Consider the following 20484-nt stretch of genomic DNA (forward strand, 5'->3'; position numbering starts at 1 on the left):
GAGGCCTTCAGTTGCTTAGAAGTTACCCTGGAGTCCTTTGTGACCTCACCGACTATTACACGCCTTGCTCTTGGAGTGATCTTTGTCGGTTGACCACTCCTGGGGAGGGTAACAATGATCTTGAATTTCCTCCATTTGTACACAATCTGTCTGACTGTGGATTGGAGGAGTCCAAACTCTTTAGAGATGGTTTTGTGACCTTTTCCAGCCTGATGAGCATCAACAACGCTTTTTCTGAGGCCCTCAGAAATCTCCTTTGTTCGTGCCATGATACACTTCCACAAACATGTGTTGTGAAGATCAAACTTTGATAGATCCCTGTTCTTTAAATAAAACAGGGTGCCCACTCACACCTGATTGTCATCCCATTGATTGAAAACACCTGACTCTAATTTCACCTTCAAATTAACTGCTAATCCTAGAGGTTCACATACTTTTGCCACTCACAGATATGTAATATTGGATCATTTTCCTCAATAAATAAATGACCAAGTATAATGATTTTCTCATTTGTTTAACTGGGTTCTCTTTATCTACTTTTAGGACTTGTGTGAAAATCTGATGTTTTAGTTCATTTATGCAGAAATATAGAAAATTCTAAAGGGTTCATAAACTTTCAAGCACAACTGGACATTGTGATGACTTTTGATGCTGATCTGGATCACTGAACCAAAATGATCCATCAAAAATGGGATTTTTTTTTCAGTCACTTAGAACTCTGTCAATTTTCATGATTTTTTCAATCTTTTTTTTTTTTTTTTTAATTTGTTCAGGGCGGCAGGGCGCAATTTTTCCTCACTGTCTTTCTCTTACTGTTCCAGATCTATAGGGTACGGTGACCAGACATCCCGGTTTGTAATAGCTAGCACAAATTACTGTGACTTTAGTCACAGTCGTCGTCTTCTTCTTCTTCTTTTTCTTCTTCTTATGTGGTGGCATGGTGGTATCATGGTTAGCACTGTCTCCTCACAGCAAGAAGGTCCGGGTTCGAGCCCCGTGGCCGGCGAGGGCCTTTCTGTGCGGAGTTTGCATGTTCTCCCCGTGTCCGCGTGGGTTTCCTCCGGGTGCTCCGGTTTCCCCCACAGTCCAAAGACATGCAGGTTAGGTTAACTGGTGACTCTAAATTGAGCGTAGGTGTGAATGTGAGTGTGAATGGTTGTCTGTGTCTATGTGTCAGCCCTGTGATGACCTGGCGACTTGTCCAGGGTGAACCCCGCCTTTCGCCCGTAGTCAGCTGGGATAGGATCCAGCTCGCCTGCGACCCTGTAGAACAGGATAAAGCGGCTACAGATGATATGAGTTGAGATTACGTTATTTGTCTGTTTTATGTGATTTTCTAAAAATTTTAATGCATTATGTGCAACACTAAAAATAGATATTGAGTCATACTGTAAATATAGCAGTGATATGATATGAGCATGCATATCTCTTTTTGTTTCTGCTCTAATAAAATGTGTTCCAGAAAGATGAAGTTTCAAAGTGTTGATTGTCATCTGCACAGTAAGGAACATGTCCTCTTCTCATCTCATTATCTGTAGCCGCTTTATCCTGTTCTACAGGGTCGCAGGCGAGCTGGATCCTATCCCAGCTGACTACGGGCGAAAGGCGGGGTACACCCTGGACAAGTCGCCAGGTCATCACAGGGCACATGTCCTCTTGCACAATGAAATTATTAGTTTGCTGTCCACCATGAATGTCAAATTACAACAATAAATAGGTGGAAGAAATAATACAAAGTAAAGGCAATATAGTGCAAAATAAAAGCAAAAAAACCACCAGTATAGTACAAAATAAAGGTAATGTAGTGCAAAACGGGCAGTATAATACAAAAATAAGGCAATGATAGAATGTAGCAGTGAAAAAGGGCAGTAATATGCAAACCTGTGCAAACAGATGTAAACAGTCAAGGACAGTTTACAGGGAGGAAAGTCCATGGTTATAGACTCCTGAACAGCTGACAGGAGTCTGATGGCGGTGGGAAAGAAAGAGTTCTTTAGTCTGACAGTCCTGCATTTCACACCTCTGTACCTCCGGCCTGAGGGTAGGAGTGTGAACAGTCTGTGCTGGGGCAGGTGGGGTCTTTGAGGATGGAGGCAGCTCTCCTGTGAACTCTGCGGTGGTAGATGTTCTGCAGAGAGGGCAGTGGAGTTCTGGTGATCCTCTCGGCAGTCTTCTCCACCCTCTGCAGGCGTTTGCGGTCCATAGCCGTAGTGCTGCCGTACCACACAGTGATGCAGTTGGTCAGGATGCTCTCAATCACGCAGCTGTAGAAGTTGCTGAGGATCTTGGGTGACATACCAAACTTCCTCAAAAAGTACAGCCACTGTTGAGCCTTCCTAACCAGCTGTGTGGTGTTAGGTGTCCCACGTGAGGTCCTCACTGATGTGAACACCTGGGTATTTGAAGCTGCTCACCCTCTCCACCTCAAGCTCCCGGATGAACAGTGGCCGATGAGGTCTCCTCTCCTTCCTCATGTCCATTATCATCTCCTTTGTCTTGTCCATGTTAAGGGTGAAGTTGTTGTCCTCACACCATGACACCAGACTGGCCACCTCCCTCCTGTAGGCCATTTCATTTCCGCCAGTGATGCGTCCTATCACTACGGTGTTGTCCGTGAACTTCAGGATGATGATGTCCTTGTGGGAGGTGACACAGTCGTGGGTGAACAGGGTGTTGAGGATGGGGCTGAGGACGCATCCCTGTGGGGTGCCAGTGTTTGAGATGATGCTGGATGAAGTCCTATTACCAATCCTGCCAATCTGGGGCCTGCCAGTCAGGAAGTCGATGAGCCAGTCACAGAGGGTGGGGTGCAAACCAAGTGTGGACAGTTTGAGTGAGTTTGTGGGGGATGACCATGTTGAAGGCAGAATTGTGGTCAACAAAGAGTATTCTGAGGTAGGAGAAGAGAAGGAAATCAGACCCACCAGAAGCCAGCTGTGTATCCATGAAGAGTGACTGGTCAAAGATAAAGCCAGTTAACTTTGGACATAAAGACAGTTCTGCTGATGAGAGGTCATTATAGTGAGGTGTTTTATGGCTACACTTTATTTTCTTTATGCTTGTTTTGTGTGCAAAAATATATGAATACCCCCAGTGCCCAATTGAGTGAGATTGTATCCATGTAGCACGATATTTTCCACAGTGGTTTTTGTCTTGGTGTTGTTTGTGTAACGTGTGAGAGGTGGAAGTGGACGCACATGTAAAACAACAAGAGCAAGATTGGGCGGCATGATGGCGTAGTGGTTGGCACTGTCGCCTCACAGCAAGAAGGTTCTGGGTTTAAGCTCAGCGGCTGATGGGGGGCCTTTCTGTGTGGGTTTCCTCTGGGTGCTCCGGTTTCCCCCACAGTCCAAAGACATGTGGTTAGCTGGGCTCACGCTAGCCCCTCGCACGTCTGCAAATTGCGAAGTTTTATTCCAATTTGCGAAAAGAAAATCATCTGTATTCGCATTTTATGCGAAAGTCATTTAAAGTTTAAGCAAAATCCATCAAACAATTGTGATTTCTCAAGATAAACAATACCTTTCGTGTCCATCTTCGATGTTTTGATTTATAACCAACGCCCCCGAGTTTCGAAGCTTCTTATTGGTTGATCGCAAATTACGTCTTCCAATAGCATCGGACCTTACATATAAACTGATCAATTTCCGAGTTGCGCTGATAATGTCGGCAATTCTCGCTCATTAGTGAACAAGATTATAGCGAGGTTTGTTTAAAATAAATTATCTGACTTTACGTATGACAAACTTTATCTAAAAAGTGAGAACACATTAGAATATTCTGTTAGCTTTCTCAGTTAGGGATTTACCTTCCCCGCGGCAAAATGGGGGGGGGAAGCAACCGAGATAAACCAAAACGACCCAGGAGGAAAAAGAGGACAAGGAGGCGGACTCGGCTGAAACGGAAACCGTTTTTATTCACAAAATAGAAAAAAAAAAAAACTAAAGTCACTGGTCTGCAAACAAAGGAAAAACAAACAAGAGTGAAGTTCTCTCACCAACACAACAAACAAACCACAACCAAACAGATCCGGGATTACGCGCGCGCCTTTCCCCTTAAAGGAGCAGCACAGCGCACTCTCGCTAGATGCGGCTCACAACTCTCTCTCTCTCTCTCTCTCTCTCTCTCTCTCTCTCTTCTAACAGTCACCGCCACAGCCCGCCGGCTCACAGCTCTCTCTCTCTCTCTCTCTCCTAACGGTCACCGCCACAGCCCGCCGGCTCACAACTCTCTCTCTCTCTCTCTCTCCTAACGGTCACCGCCACAGCCCGCCGGCTCACAACTCTCTCTCTCTCTCTCTCTCTCTCTCTCTCTCTCCTAACAGTCACCGCCACAGCCCGCCGGCTCACGCGCACTCTCGCCACAGCCCGCCGGCTCGCGCTCTCTCCAAAGGCGTCTCCCTCTCGCTTTTAACGCGGCCCCTCAACGAGGTGAGTGGGAACAGCTGCGTATAAGAGGAAGGGGCGTCCACCTGAGAGAGAGAGAGAGAGGAAAAAAAACCACATATGCACTCACACAACCACACACACGCCCCCTGGCACCAGGGTCATAACAGGGATAAAAACGCGATATAACCATTCTAAAGACGCATTTTCTACATAATCTCAACCCTGACAGAACTCTGGAAGAACTCACAGATGAACCAGGATGTATCGACCAAGTGTAGCTTGTTTTCAGAGCGTTTTGCCGCACATGGTTCAAAGGTTTGACTGCAACTATTTCATTTGAGAAATTAATGGTGAATATCGTTATATTTGGGTTATGAGATTCATTTATAAGAAACAACCATTGATTTTAACTCCCTGAGCTCCCTTCATCCTACCCATAAAGACACCCCCCTCCCCCTAAACACACACACACACACACACACACACACACACACACACACACACACACACGGATCCCAATTATACACACACACATCTCAATCATGAACACACACACACACACACACACACGAGGCAATACCAGTGGTTGAGATGTTAAAATAGAATTTTGAAAAAAAATAAAATTAATATATTAGCAAGGCCCAACACTGATGTTGGCCAGGCCAACTTGGCCAGTTCAAATGTATACATGACCTTGGGTTACCATGGACCTCTAAATGGCCTCTAACTCCCAAACCATGGCAGATGAAGCTCAAGTTTGTATGAGGAGTTAATATGAAATCAGCATTTTCCTGAACATAGCATACATGACCTCGAGGGACCTTGAAAGGTCAGACTCGAGGTCGCTCAACTTGAATTGCCTATAACTCCCAAACCATGGCAGATAGAGCTCAAATCTGTATAGGCCACTAATATAAAGTGATATATCACCTTTCCATTGAACATAGTTTATACGACTCTGTAAGGTTGCTCAACCTTGAATATTGTATACTCCCTAAACCATGGCAGGCAGAGTTCAGGTTTGTGTGATCAGCTAATATAAAGCCGTATAAGAGGATTCAGGAATAAATAAGCATGCTATGAACATAAATCAGGAACATGGAAAGACAAAGGCAGGAAACAAGCTTGCAAACACTATTGAAACACCAACAAACTACAATAACAATTCATTTTTCAATATTATGTCAGTGCAAGAAACATTTAGAAGTATAACATATCTTGCTAAAGAAATTACTTTGCTAAACAGAAAATTGTTCTTTTAGCGTTTCTTGCCAAGCGAAATTGCAAATTGCTAAAAAAAATTTGAGTCTTTAGCACTTTTCGCTAAAACAATTTGGGTCCTAGAGTGAGCACAGGTTAGGTTAACATCTGGCAGCCATCAGGATTGCAGGTGACCCCACCCATCCATCTATCTCACAGCCTCTTCAGCCTGCTGCCGTCGGGGAGGAGACTGCGGAGTCTCCGGGCCAAAACCAGCAGGATCAAGAACAGTTTCTTTCACCAGGCGGTCAGGAGGCTCAACTCCCTCCCTGTTCTGCCCCTCCGCCCCCCTCTGCCCCCGCCACAGATTCTGCTCGCACATCCCCCTGCCCCCCCTTCAGCATCTGACATCATGTCACCCTCACTTCCCCCCAACACACACACACACACACACACACACACACACTCAATGTTCTTTAACACACTGAACTCAGGGACCGCACATCTCACTTTACCTCGCTCATTTGCACTATTCCGCACTACCTCACCTTAACAGCTGCTAGTTTATTGTTTATTCTGCTTATTTCATGTTTACCTGCTCTACCTCAAGTGCCCTTGACTGTTTATTTTATGTTCTTTTGCTCTAATTTTTATTGTGTGTGTGTGTGTGTGTGTGTTTATATTGTTTGTTTATTTCAGTTATTCTATTTTTATTTATTGCATTGCCTGTTTGCACCGTGGGTCAGAGAGGACTGAAATTTCATCTGTGCTGTATGTCGAGCATGTAGAGCATATTTGACAATAAAGTTGACTTGACTTGTTCAGCCACGAACCAGAAAAGCCATGCTTAGGGATTACATTACACAATTTCATGATGAGAATCAATGCCCAACTGTCCAATCGCAGCTCTCTAGCAACCGGGGGGTGTGGTTGAGGAAAACAACCTATGATAGTCACTCAACATCCTGTCGTCGACAGGAATGGCCGATGTTGAGGCTGCTGAGCGCCTTCCTGCACAGTCCAGCTACGGTCTTGCGTACCTCAGCCATGTCAGCATTCAGCGTACGTCTGGTTAGTCGGCTAATCCATTAGATCTGGAGCGGCTCTCCAAGGCAGTTTTCTTCAACCATGCCCCCATTTGCTAGAGAGTTGTGATTGAACGATGATTTTCATTTCCTGCTGGCACCATTTCAGCATTCATCATTAAATTGTGAGTAATGTAATCCCTGAGCATGGCTTTTCTGGTTTGTGGCTGAACAAGATGCAAAATGATGAATTGATTCTCACTGAGGCGCATTCTCTTCACATCACACTGAAAATTTTAATGGCATTTAGCAGACGCCCTTATCCACAGCAATGTGCAACATACCCAGAGCAGCGTGGGGTTCGGTGCCTTGCTCAAGGGCACTTCAGGGCAATTCCTACTGGTCCAGTGAATCCAACCAGTGACCTTTTGATCCCAAAGCTGCTTCTCTAACCATTAGCCATGGCTTCCAATTAGACCCTATGCATTGCATTTAAACATGGCACAGTTTCTTTGTGCTGCTCACTATAAAACAATACATCATGGTGATTTTTTTTTTCTTTTTTTTTTTTTCTCATCATCCTAAAATCACCTTTGTATTTTAGGGTGGCATGAAATCGTCTCCGTAGATTTGCTGCTGTTTCGGCTGGAAATTTTAATGAGCACCACTAATTCAAACTGAATATAGACTCATAAAAATATAGCAGTGATATTATATTAGCGTGAAATGTCATTTTGTTTTTGCTCAAATAAAATGTGTTCTAGCATGATGATGAAGAGAAAGAGATCAGACTCACCAGAACCCAGCTGCGTGTCCATGAAGAGTGACCGGTCAATGGGACACCCAGAAAACTTCAGAGACCGAGACAGTCCTGCTGATCTGAGGTCAGTATAGTGAGGTGTTTTACAGCACTGTTCCGCCTGATCAAACTCACTGGTGTCATTGTGAAGCCCTTCATGAGCTTTATCAGGTGTTGAAGCAGGAAAACACTAAACTGTGCAGTGCTGCAGCTCTCGGACTGGCAGTGAGGGAAACTGCTGGAAGAGTTCAGTTCAGCCTGCCGTCCCTGAGCTGGAGGGTCTGTAGTGCGACACGAGAACATTTACACCTGGTGCATTATATTAATGACCACATCACTATTTCATTCATTCAGACATGCATTTCTAAATGTGTTAGTGTCAATTATGAAATTCTGAAAGTCAGTGTATTGTGTTAAAAATATCTGTATATAGATGTGTTGTGCAGCTAGTCCATGTTTGATCACGTGTTTTACTTGTTCACAGACCACAAAGCAGCAATCAGTTGGAGACCATATTCAAGGTTTGTGTCTTTTTCATGTGTGTAACTTGTGTCTGAATAAGTTGCAGGATGTATTTTTTTTTTTTTAATTTAGGATGAGGATGTAAAATCAAATGGGAATCACAATCCTCTTTCAACTCTCGCTGGTCTAATTGTCATCCTGGATGCACTGTGAAAGGGAGGAAATCTCTCTCAGCCTCATCCCAGACGGATACCACACCACATGGATACCCTAAAGATGGCTGTGGATAACTGGGATAGTTAATAACTTCACCGAGCGGCACGGTGGTGTAGTGGTTAGCGCTGTCGCCTCACGGCAAGAAGGTCCTGGGTTCGAGCCCCGTGGCCAGCGAGGGCCTTTCTGTGTGGAGTTTGCATGTTCTCCCCGTGTCCGCGTGGGTTTCCTCCGGGTGCTCCGGTTTCCCCCACAGTCCAAAGACATGCAGGTTAGGTTAACTGGTGACTCTAAATTGAGCGTAGGTGTGAATGTGAGTGTGAATGGTTGTCTGTGTCTATGTGTCAGCCCTGTGATGACCTGGCGACTTGTCCAGGGTGAACCCCGCCTTTCGCCCGTAGTCAGCTGGGATAGGATCCAGCTCGCCTGCGACCCTGTAGAACAGGATAAAGCAGCTACAGATAATGATGATGAATAACTTCACCTTGATGGCCTACAGACTTAAGGCCAATTTATGCTGACAACCCAGTCCTCGCAGATAGCGTCGCAGACAGCGTCTGCGTAGCCCCCCCACCTTCGCAGACGCTCTGCGCGCACCTCCCAAAAATTGTGACCACCACAGAAGCCTCGCAGACAGCGTCGCAGACAAGAGGGCTCTGATTGGTCCACTCTACATCCGCTGTACATGCACTTCCGCTTCCCTACTTTCCCGGTTTGTTTTGTTTTCACGACCGGCATTTTTAAAAACACGAGCGAAGATGGAGCAGCACGAAGAGCGGTTGATCGAGGAAGTGAGGAAGTACGTACATCTATACGACTCCAGTTCTAGTCATTATAAGTAACCGGAGGATAAACACTCCACTAACCACACCCACCAACTACTCCTAGCGATTTCGCGACTTTGCGCCCCCTTGCATTGTGGCGGTGAATAACATCGCGCACGCCTATTACTCCCCGCTCAACGATAAATTACAACTGTCTGCGAAAAGCTATCTGCGAAAGCCTTGTCGCAAGAGCATGCAGAGGCCTTTACAGTTAAAACTTCAATGAACTGAAAAATGACCAGTGCTCATACTCAGAATCCTTTCAACACGTTTAGCACTTTAAGATTCTAAAGTATCCAGCTGCGGATGAGTAACACCCCGTAGTCACACCATCAAGTGTTAATCAGAAGAGGATGCGTTCCATTTTGAGCGTGGTTCCTCTCAAGGAACATTTTATCACCTTGTTGTGATTTTTACTTCACTGATATTGCACAAAGCCAAACTATTCAGAACGAAGCCTTCAGAAACCAAATCATCAATGATTATCGTTCTCAAATAAAATTGAGGAATTAATCATTTTGACTTATTTGGAAGTTTGTCATTTTAATTTCTAATTAAAATTCTAAATTAAAAGCAGATATGAGATGGAATGAGAGATTTAATTAGACTGATTAATGTACTGTATGAGACGATTAATTACATTTATAGTGAAGTACCTATGGTGTTGGTATGCATGCTGCATTTCTAGTGCTTCCTGTAAAAACAGACCCATCTCCCCAGCAGTCGCAGCATTATGGGTAATCAGACAGAATTTCAGTTGGCACTGTGGTACTTGGCAGAGCGTTTTTCTTCTTTTCATAAAATATCTCGCTGTGTAACATTATAATATTTAGATCTGTTCCTGTGTGTTTCTAACCAGGAGCTGGAAGACAAAGCCATCACTGTGATAAAGAACGAGCTGAAGAAGTTTAAGAAGGTCTTGAGCCCAGATTCCCCAGCATGCTCTGAGAGGGAGGTGGAGAATCAGAGCAATGTCAGAGAGGGAGCGCTGAAGATTGCAGTGCAACTCCTGAACAACATGGACCACACAGACCTCGCTAACACACTGCAGAACAGTAAGGGCTCTGGGACAGTACTTTACCACTGATCCATACTTGCACCACAATGCTGTTAAATTCTAGATTGTGGTTGGTCAGAAGGTGCTGATGAATTTTCTATAACAGCAGCTCTGTCAATAATGTAGCTGAAAATCACAGATTTATGTTAGTGCACTTGTTCTAACAACAGATAACTTGTATGTTACTTTTTATAGTAACAGTTTATTCACAGGGACTTCTATAATGGATGCTTCACATAATCTATGTCAGGGGTGGGTAGTGGAGACGGATGTTGGTGCAGAAGATGTTTATTAAGAATTGGACAATAAGGCAAACAGTCCAAATCGGCAGGCATAAATCATGAAAGGTGAACAAGCGGTAGGTCGGGCAAGGCACCAAAGGACTATCGTAGGCACAAACAAAGGCAGAATCAAAAGACTAGGAACAGGAATCAGGAAACCAGGAAATCAATATAAAGCACGGCTCAGTAAAGTGTCTTGACAACTCAACACCTTGCAACCTGAGTGAGAGTTCAGAGTCCTTATGTAAGTGCACTGATTGTGCCTTAATCCAGTGCAGGTGTGTCATTTGTGGTGCACGCTGTCCAGAGTGCGCATGAGAGTGCGTCTGTTGCGTGACAGAAAACCCCCCTCCAAAACAGCTCCCTCTGGGAGCTTAAGTCCATCTTTAATGGCCCCAGGGACGAGGGTCTGGCGTGGGATGCCATGCCATCGGCGCTCCACTCTGTGCCAATGTAGCACTGGATACTCAGCTCAGGTGGGGGCTTAGGCTTGGACTCTGGACTGAGCATGGGTTCGGGCTCTGGACAGGACTTGGGCTTGGACTCCGGACTAGACATGGGCCCGAGCTCTGGACAGAACTTGGGCTTGAGCTCCAGACTGGACATGGGTTCTGGGTAGGACCTGGATATGGGCTTTGGGCAAGACTTGGGCTCCGGACTGGACATGGACTCTGGGCAGGACTTGGGTTCTAGACTGGACATGGGCTCAAGCTCTGAACAGGACTTGAACTCAAGTTCTGGACAGGACTTGGGCTTCAGACAGGGCTCTGTCTGCATATTGCTCTTGCCCTTGTCGAAACCCAGCGACGTGGCGGTGATGTCCTCACAACCCAGTGGCAGAACAATGACCTCTTGAAAGCCAGGGGGTGGTGGAACAACAATGTCTTCAAAGCCGGGTGGTGGCAGAACGATGACATCTTCACTGGAATCTGGGGCAGAGGCTGACACTGGTTCTGGAACAGGTTCTAGAGCTGGCTCTGATGCTGGCTTTGGCTCTTCTTCTGGTTCCGGCTCTGGCACTGGCTGTGGCTCTTGTGCTGGTGCTGACACCTGGTTCTGGCATTGGCTCTGGTTTGGGCTCTGGCTCTTGCTCTGGCGCTGGCTCAGGTGCTTGCTCTGGTGCTGGCTTGGGTGCCAGGTCTGGGACTGGCTGTGGAGTTGGCTCTGGAACAACAGCCTCCTCTGCTGCCGCTGCGTCAGCCTTTAGAAGGGGCTCTGGTGCGATGGCCTCCTCTTCCACTGCCACTGTGTCAGCCTTCAATGTAGTAGCCCCCAAAAAAAAATTTCATGGGGGTTCTCCCTCTCCAAAGGTTTTTTCCAGGTACCAAAGCATAACATGAAATGACTGAGTTTCATAGGCAAGGGTATTCAACTCTGAAGTAATCAGCCCATCAGCATGCTCATCACGTGAGCCAGGTAATCATGCAGCTGACCCAGACTGGCTCTGGAGGCTTGGGCTCCTCCAGGTCAGCATAAGAAAAGGCACTTTGCAATGTGAACCCCTTGGGGTGATATTCCAGCCCATCATAGGGTGCTGGGGTGTCTGTGCCAAGTCACTGTCAGAAGAACATGGCTAGGAGCTGAGGCACAGAAACCTGGGCATGGCATTAAGTTGCATGCTGGTTAATTTATGCTACATCCATGTAACAGCGGAGTATTCTGTCAGGGAAGCAGGCCTAGACATTAAGCATTTACCACTGGTGGCCCATTGGGCCAGTGGAATTGAAGTTACTGGCCCAAATGGAAAATGTGGTGGCCCGAATGCGCGCGGTATCCGAACCACGGCTGCCACAGGCAGCCGCTGCAAACACCATAGGTGCTTGCACAAAGAGGGGGGTCTGGGGGCCTTCCCCCGGAAAATTTTCTCATCTCATTATCTGTAGCCGCTTTATCCTGTTCTACAGGGTCGCAGGCGAGCTGGAGCCTATCCCAGCTGACTACGGGTGAAAGGCGGGGTACACCCTGGACAAGTCGCCAGGTCATCACAGGGCTGACACATAGACACAGACAACCATTCACACTCACATTCACACCTACGCTCAATTTAGAGTCACCAGTTAACCTAACCTGCATGTCTTTGGACTGTGGGAGAAACCGGAGCACCCGGAGGAAACCCACGCGGACACGGGGAGAACATGCAAACTCCGCACAGAAAGGCCCTCGCCGGCCACGGGGCTCGAGCCCGGACCTTCTTGCTGTGAGGCGACAGCGCTAACCACTACACCACCGTGCCGCCCCCCCGAAAAATTTTGATTTTTCAATTCATATTTGTGCATTCTGGTGCATTTTAAGGTGAAATTAATGAAAATAAGATTATTCATATTTTGCTAACATTATTATATCTTTATTGTTTGTTCACATTATTTTATTGTTTGCATTTCTTGTTCTATCAATTTCTTAGTTACATTTAAAAATTTCCTTTGTTCTTGTTCTCTGTTCGTTTAACACATGCTGTTGATTACTGTCTTACATTAACAATTGTTTGTATAAGTTTTAGAATAAGCTAAGTTTTGCCTCACCATGCAACTAACTTGTTTATAGAATAAGCTTTGCCTGTAACCCACCCTGTGTGATGGAGACATATTTTCCTTTTTTGTCATGGTTTCAACTTTGGCTCATATATTCTCAACATTGTAGATACTGAATTCTCACCACTGTAGATATTCTTATAGAAATAGAAGTACAATTAACTTTTTATATACACCTTTATATAATAGCCACAAGACACACACAGGCCAGTCCCAAGTCTGGATGAAAGGTGAGGGTGGCATACTAACCCTCATCATGCTGGATTTAAATGGGCATTTTTATTGCCCATGAAGTTTTATTTCTTAATAAAATATCATGAGACTCATTGACAAACCATACATTTCCTGAAATGGTGGACTTTGGGGAATAATCTAGTGACATTTTTTCCAAAGTCTTACCTGCTCGGGGGTGATTACCCTAATTACCTGTTAATTAGCTAATTAACAGGTATGCTCAGGTGAGCCAAAAAGGGGTGAAATGTTGTGTTTTTTTAATAAGACAAGATAAACACCAAATTTTCAGGATATGCCCTTGGGGGAACTAGTAGTACATTTTTACAAATTCAGCTCATTTGCATAAACCGTTGCTATGGTAACAGCAGATACCCTAGCAACTGGGGGTATACTGGGTTTAGCATGGTCTGGTTGTACCAGAGAGGGTCAGAATAGTTATTTTTGTTGTAATGAACTAATGTAGACCTGGTTTGGCTATTTTGATAGATTTCATCATCTTTGGATATTTGAATAATATATATGGGATCGGATCTAATTTACCACATTTATTTTCTCTGTTCTTCTATTTCAGTCATAGCAACCAACATTTATACTTCATTCTTTAATCACTAAAAGTTGATACATGTGGAGCCATATTTCTTGGCAGTGTATCCTGAAATTTTGATATTAATATACAAAGTCTGAACGATTTTACACCATCTGAAGCTAAAGTGCGTGTTGAAATGCTGTTTTACGATTTGGCGAGTTGTAAACCGAGCGTGACGTCGCGCGCTCTGATTAGCTGCCGAGTTTAAAATGAAGCCGTTCGTTAACACCCGATAGTTAATTTATGTACGATCGTATTTAAACTTTTTACCTGGCCTTTGGCCAGGTTGGGGAACATGGCGTTTGAACATATTTCTATTTGAATTTCACTGTTCTGATGGTCTCCTTGCCGCGACTGTCTTCGTCTACAAGATGCTATTTTCCCGCCAAAATGACGCTTCCAAACAGCGCCGAACATCTCCGAAGATGTACGAAGACGACACACTCCTGCCGCAGAGCGAAGTGGAGCGTGACGAAAACAAAAATGACTGAACTTGTATCGAAAAGGTGCATTTTACGAACAATTTCTTCACAATTCTGGGTAAAATATGAGTAATAAAATTTGTTAATTTGTATTGAAAACGTACTGGCCCGCCCGGGCCACTGTTTGGCCAAATTTAGTGGCCCGAACTGGCCCGAAAGACGTAAAAAAACACCGCTGGGCCATCGGGCAAGTGCTAATGTCGAGCCCTGAGGGAAGGGTGGTAGAGATGGTTGTTGCTCAGTGGTCCAAAGTCCTCTTCAGATGAAAGTAAAGTCCAAACACATGCAGTTAGGTTGACGTGGGGCGGCCTTGGGCTGAGGTACCCTTGAGCAAGGTACCTGACCCCTGACTGCTCCCCGGGCGCTGTGGTGTGGCTGCCCACTGCTCTGCGTGTGTGTGTTCACTGCTTCAGATGGGTTAAATGCAGAGGATGAATTTCACTGTGCTTGAAGTGTGCATGTGATGAATAAAGGTTTCTTTCTTTCTAAAAAAAATTTGCATTTCATTTAGAAATCAAGGTCCTAGAGTCTGGAGGAAGAGTGGCGAGGCACAGAATCCAAGGTGTTTGAATTCCAGTGTGAAGTTTCTGCAGTCTGTGATTATTTGGGGTGCCATGGCATCTGCTGGTGTTGGCCCACTGGGTTTTATCAAGTCCACTGAGCAACAGTCCAGTTCTTTCTCTCCTTAGCCCAGATAAGACACTTGTCATTGGTTCAGGAGGGGCTTGATATTTGGAATGCAACAGCCACATTCCCTTTCCTGAAGGTGTCTGTGTGTGGTGGCTCTTGATGCACTGACACCAGCCTCAGTCCACTCCTTGTGACGCTCTCCCAAGTTCTTAAATTGACTTTTCTTGACAATCCTCTCAAGGCTGTGCTCATCGCTGTTGCTTGTGCACCTTTTCCAGCCAGCCTTTTCAACAATGACCACCTGTGGCTTACCCTGCTTGTGGAGGGTGTCAATGATGGTCTTCTGGACAACTGTCAAGTCAGCAGTCTTCCCCATGATTGTGGTTGTGTGTACTGAACTAGACCGAGAGATACGGGATTTTTACTGTTTTGCTCAAACTCGAAATTAAATATTCTAATAATTTGAGACACTTGATTTCTGACTTTCATGAACTATAAGCCATAATCATCAAAATTAAAACAAAAAAAGCCTTGAAATATTTCACTTTGCATATAACGAATACAGAATATACAAAAGTTTACCTTTTTTTTTATTAAATTGTGAAAAAATGAACTTTTTCACAATATTCCAATATTTTGAGATCCACTAGTATGATATTTACATAAATATTATAAATATAGAGAATTTAGTTTGCAATGTGGCTGTTTACATGTTTAATTGAGAAGATAAATGAGCAATGCACAGGAGTCTTTAAAATAGTACTGAAATTTTATTGTGCTTTGTGTTCATTTCTTTTTATTTCTTTGTTTTTATTAGAGCTGTCCCCAGTCATGGCCTGTCAGCAAAAACTAAAAACCCTCCTGAGAGACAATTGTAAGAGAATTAATGAAGGAATTTCCCAGCCAGGAAGCTCAACACCTCTGAGTGAGATCTACACAGAGCTCTACATCACAAAGGGTTGGAGTGGAGACGTCAATAAAGAGCATGAGGTGAGACAGCTTGAGACAGCGTCCAGGAGACCAGCAACACAGGAGACGCCCATCAAATGTAATGATCTCTTTAAAGACACGTCCATCAGAAGTGTGCTGACCAAAGGAGTTGCTGGAATTGGAAAAACGGTCTCTGTGCAGAAGTTCATTCTGGACTGGACTGAAGGAAAAGCGAATCAGGACGTCACCTTCATGTTCCCACTTCCCTTTAGAGAGCTGAATCTGATGAAGGCGAGAAATCTCAGTCTGATGAATCTTATTCATCACTTTTTCCCAGAAATGAGAAAACTAGAATTAATAAACTTTAATGGATACAAAGTCCTGTTGATCTTTGATGGTCTGGATGAGTGTCGACTTCCTCTAAATTTCCAGAGCAATGAGAGATTGTGTGATGTGACGGAGTCGGCCTCAGTGGATGTGCTGCTGACAAACCTCATCAAGGGGGATCTGCTTCCCTCTGCTCTCCTCTGGATAACCTCTCGACCAGGAGCAGCCAATCAGATCCCTCCTGCGTGTGTAGACCAGGTAACAGAGGTACGAGGGTTCAGTGATCCTCAGAAAGAGGAGTACTTCGGGAAGAGGATCAGTGATCAGAACCTGGCCAATAAAATCATCACACACATGAAGTCTTCAAGAAGCCTCTACATCATGTGCCACATCCCAGTCTTCTGCTGGATCTTAGCCACTGTTCTCGAGAGAATGTTGGATAAAGCGGAGTGTGGAAAGATCCCCAAGACTCTGACTGAAATGTTCACACACTTCCTGATCTTTCAGATCAAACACAAGGAGCAAAAGTACCATCAGAAATGTGAGCCTGATCCTCAGCAGACCAGAAAGAGTATCCTGGCACTGGGAAAACTGGCTTTCCAACAGCTGGAGAAAGGAAACCTGATCTTCTATGAGGAAGACCTGAGAGAGTGTGGGATTGATGTGAGGGAAGTGTCAGTGTACTCAGGGGTGTGTACCCAAATTTTCAGAGAGGAGTTTGAGCTTCACCTGGGGAGGGTCTTCAGCTTTGTACATCTGAGCGTTCAGGAGTTTCTGGCTGCTTTATACACGTTTCTCTGCTTCATCAGCAGAAATGTAACAGAACCACAAACCACTGATCTGTCTGATCTTTTCACCAAGTCAAACATGTCTGATTTCCTCAGGAGTGCAGTGGACAAGGCCCTACAGAGTGAGAATGGACATCTGGACCTGTTCGTCCGCTTCCTTCTGGGTCTCTCACTGGAGTCCAATCAGACTCTCTTACGAGGCTTAATGCTTCAGACAGAAAGCAGCTCTCACAGCAAACAGGAAACCATCAAGTACATCAAGAAGAAGATCAGGGAGAATCCATCTCCAGAGAAATCCATCAATCTGTTCCACTGTCTGAATGAACTGAATGATCATTCTCTCGTGCAGGAAGTGCAACATTACCTGAACAGAGACTATTACTGTAGTCTCAGTGGAACCAGTCTCTCTCCTGCTCAGTGGTCAGCTCTGGTGTTTATGACCCTGAACTCAGAACAGGAGCTGGAGGAGTTTAATTTGAGAAAATATGACCCATCAGATGAATGTCTCCTGAGGCTGGTGCCTGTGGTCAAAGCCTCCAGAAAAGCGGAGTGAGTATTTTTATTGAGATTTTTACTGCATGGTTTGTAGTTTTAATGTAACACTGAATTGCATTAATGCTTTTTTATACTTACTCTAATGATCTTTAAACAAACAGTGGACAATAGCAAACTGCATTGGCAGCAAGTTAGCTGGCTAACTTTAGTGATAACTAATGTTTGTGATTACCTTCTCAAAACAGTGATGAGTTTGGTCAGAGTTATAGATTTAATCAAGTATACTTTGTATCTTAACTGATCTCAAGTCAATACTAATACTAATATAAACTAATTTTAAAGTATAGAATGGGGACTTTACACTCTTCACAGTGAGCAGACATGTTAATTTGACATCATTCCAAAAGCAGGGAAGGAACTGGTAGTTGAGAAGACGACCCCAAGTCGATGAATTGAAATTGCAAGTTGAGGAGGTATTTTTGGTTTTGGCTTTTACCAGTTATGGGCAGGAAATTACAAGCTGCGACTTTGTCTCAACCACAGCATTAATGTTTCAGTGCACTGTATTATGGGTATTGTAGTTGGGGGTGGGCATTGGAGCTTGGGGAGAGAGAGAGATGGGATCTCTCCTTTTTTAACCTGCTAGTCTGCATATTTTCTTTTGTTTGTGTCTGTAGAAGTAAAAGCTACAAATATAAAAACCCATTTAGCAGCACGGCGGCACGGTGGTGTAGTGGTTAGCGCTGTCGCCTCACAGCAAGAAGGTCCGGGTTCGAGCCCCGTGGCCGGCGAGGGCCTTTCTGTGCGGAGTTTGCATGTTCTCCCCGTGTCCGCGTGGGTTTCCTCCGGGTGCTCCGGTTTCCCCCACAGTCCAAAGACATGCAGGTTAGGTTAACTGGTGACTCTAAATTGAGCGTAGGTGTGAATGTGAGTGTGAATGGTTGTCTGTGTCTATGTGTCAGCCCTGTGATGACCTGGCGACTTGTCCAGGGTGAACCCCGCCTTTCGCCCGTAGTCAGCTGGGATAGGCTCCAGCTCGCCTGCGACCCTGTAGAAGGATAAAGCAGCTAGAGATGAGATGAGATTTAGCAGCACTCTTTTCTGACTCATCATTATTAAGGGAAAAGACCAGAAAATATGGAAATTACTCCAGAGTGGCACAAAGTTTAGTGCACACAAGCCCTGGGACCTTCAGAGAGCAGTCTACCATCCAAGGTCTGGAGATGGAAGTTAGGAATGGAAAAACTAATACAAATGATCAAAAATACTGCAAAAGGGCAGAGAGTATTTTTCTCCCCAGTAAAAGAGCAGGTCCGCCAACTGACTTGTGAATCGAATAATTTATTTGGGAATCTGCTATTGCTCAAAGTCAAACTGTAATGTATTCACCAGAATCCACCCAGAACGCCACTTCCCCAGAATGCACCACAGCCTTCAAACCTGGCTGCCATGGACTATGACTCCCAACACACACACACACACACACACACACACTTGCATGCTCACAGTCACCTGACTATTGATGACACACGCCTGTTTCCAGTTAGACTCTCACCCTTTATAAGCAGACACTTTGTGAAGTAATGCGTAGTGTGCCTTTACCGAACTTTCCAGGCCTTTGTTTTTTATGATTTGATATTCTGGCTCTTGCTTTGCTTTCTGTATTTTGCCTGGTTCATGTTGTTTGCTGATTGCCTGACCTTTGCCTGTTTTGTGCCTCATGTTTTGGAATCGTCTGCCTGAGTTTTAATAAAACTTCTCACTGCAATTGCTTCTGCTTACCATCTGCATTTGTGGCACAAAGTCAACTTTATTGCCATTCCTTTTCATCACAAACATAAGGGATGAAATATCTCTCCAGGCTGCGGTGCGACAATTAACATGAAACATCAGCAGGTTTGCATAAACCGTGCAAACAGGTAGACAATGAGCTATACACATACAGTGGGGCAAAAAAGTATTTAGTCAGCCATCAATTGTGCAAGTTCTCCCACTTAAAAAGATGAGAGAGGCCTGTAATTTTCATCATAGGTACACTTCAACTATGAGAGACAGAATGGGGGGAAAGAATCCAGGAAATCACATTGTAGGATTTTTAATGAATTAATTGGTAAATTCCTCGGTAAAATAAGTATTTGGTCACCTGCAAACAAGCAAGATTTCTGGCTCTCACAGACCTGTAACAACTTCTTTAAGAGGCTCCTCTGTCCTCCACTCGTTACCTGTATTAATGGCACCTGTTTGAACTCGTTATCAGTATAAAAGACACCTGTCCACAACCTCAAACAGTCACACTCCAAACTCCACTATGGCCAAGACCAAAGAGCTGTCAAAGGACACCAGAAACAAAATTGTAGACCTGCACCAGGCTGGGAAGACTGAAACTGCAATAGGTAAGCAGCTTGGTGTGAAGAAATCAACTGTGGGAGCAATTATTAGAAAATGGAAGACATACAAGACCACTGATAATCTTCCTCGATCTGGGACTCCATGCAAGATCTCACCCCGTGGGGTCAAAATGATCACAAGAACGGTGAGCAAAAATCCCAGAACCACATGGGGGGACCTAGTGAATGACCTGCAGAGAGCTGGGACCAAAGTAATAAAGGCTACCATCAGTAACACACTACGCCGCCAGGGACTCAGATCCTGCAGTGCCAGACGTGTCCCCCTGCTTAAGCCAGTACATGTCCAGGCCCATCTGAAGTTTGCTAGAGAGCATTTGGATGATCCAAAAGAGGATTGGGAGAATGTCATATGGTCAGATGAAACCAAAATAGAACTTTTTGGTAAAAACTCAACTTGTCGTGTTTGGAGGAGAAAGAATGCTGAGTTGCATCCAAAGAACACCATACCTACTGTGAAGCATGGGGGTGGAAACATCATGCTTTGGGGCTGTTTTTCTGCAAAGGGACCAGGACGACTGATCCGTGTAAAAGAAAGAATGAATGGGGCCATGTATCGTGAGATTTTGAGTGAAAACCTCCTTCCATCAGCAAGGGCATTGAAGATGAAACGTGGCTGGGTCTTTCAGCATGACAATGAGCCCAAACACACCGCCCGGGCAACGAAGGAGTGGCTTCGTAAGAAGCATTTCAAGGTCCTGGAGTGGCCTAGCCAGTCTCCAGATCTCAACCCCATAGAAAATCTTTGGAGGGAGTTGAAAGTCCGTGTTGCCCAGCGACAGCCCCAAAACATCACTGCTCTAGAGGAGATCTGCATGGAGGAATGGGCC

The 20484-nt window shown here is 44.9% G+C and overlaps 1 protein-coding gene across 2 annotated transcripts in view; it reads left to right on the forward strand.

The window, feature by feature from the left end:
• LOC132883063 (NACHT, LRR and PYD domains-containing protein 3-like) overlaps nucleotides 1–20484 on the forward strand; it is a 49976-nt gene that overhangs the window by 1527 nt on the left and 27965 nt on the right. Inside the window, exons 2-6 of one of the 2 annotated variants that reach the window (XM_060916213.1) lie at nucleotides 4325–4430; nucleotides 7378–7497; nucleotides 7897–7933; nucleotides 9771–9966; nucleotides 15527–17303. In XM_060916213.1, coding sequence (XP_060772196.1) covers nucleotides 7379–7497; nucleotides 7897–7933; nucleotides 9771–9966; nucleotides 15527–17303 — 2129 coding nt within the window. In that variant the 5' untranslated portion in view covers nucleotides 4325–4430; nucleotide 7378. The remainder of the gene's footprint in view (nucleotides 1–4324; nucleotides 4431–7377; nucleotides 7498–7896; nucleotides 7934–9770; nucleotides 9967–15526; nucleotides 17304–20484) is intronic. The other variant, XM_060916212.1, reaches the window with a different exon arrangement.

Source organism: Neoarius graeffei, chromosome 3, assembly GCF_027579695.1.
Source record: "Neoarius graeffei isolate fNeoGra1 chromosome 3, fNeoGra1.pri, whole genome shotgun sequence".
Taxonomy (NCBI): domain Eukaryota; kingdom Metazoa; phylum Chordata; class Actinopteri; order Siluriformes; family Ariidae; genus Neoarius; species Neoarius graeffei.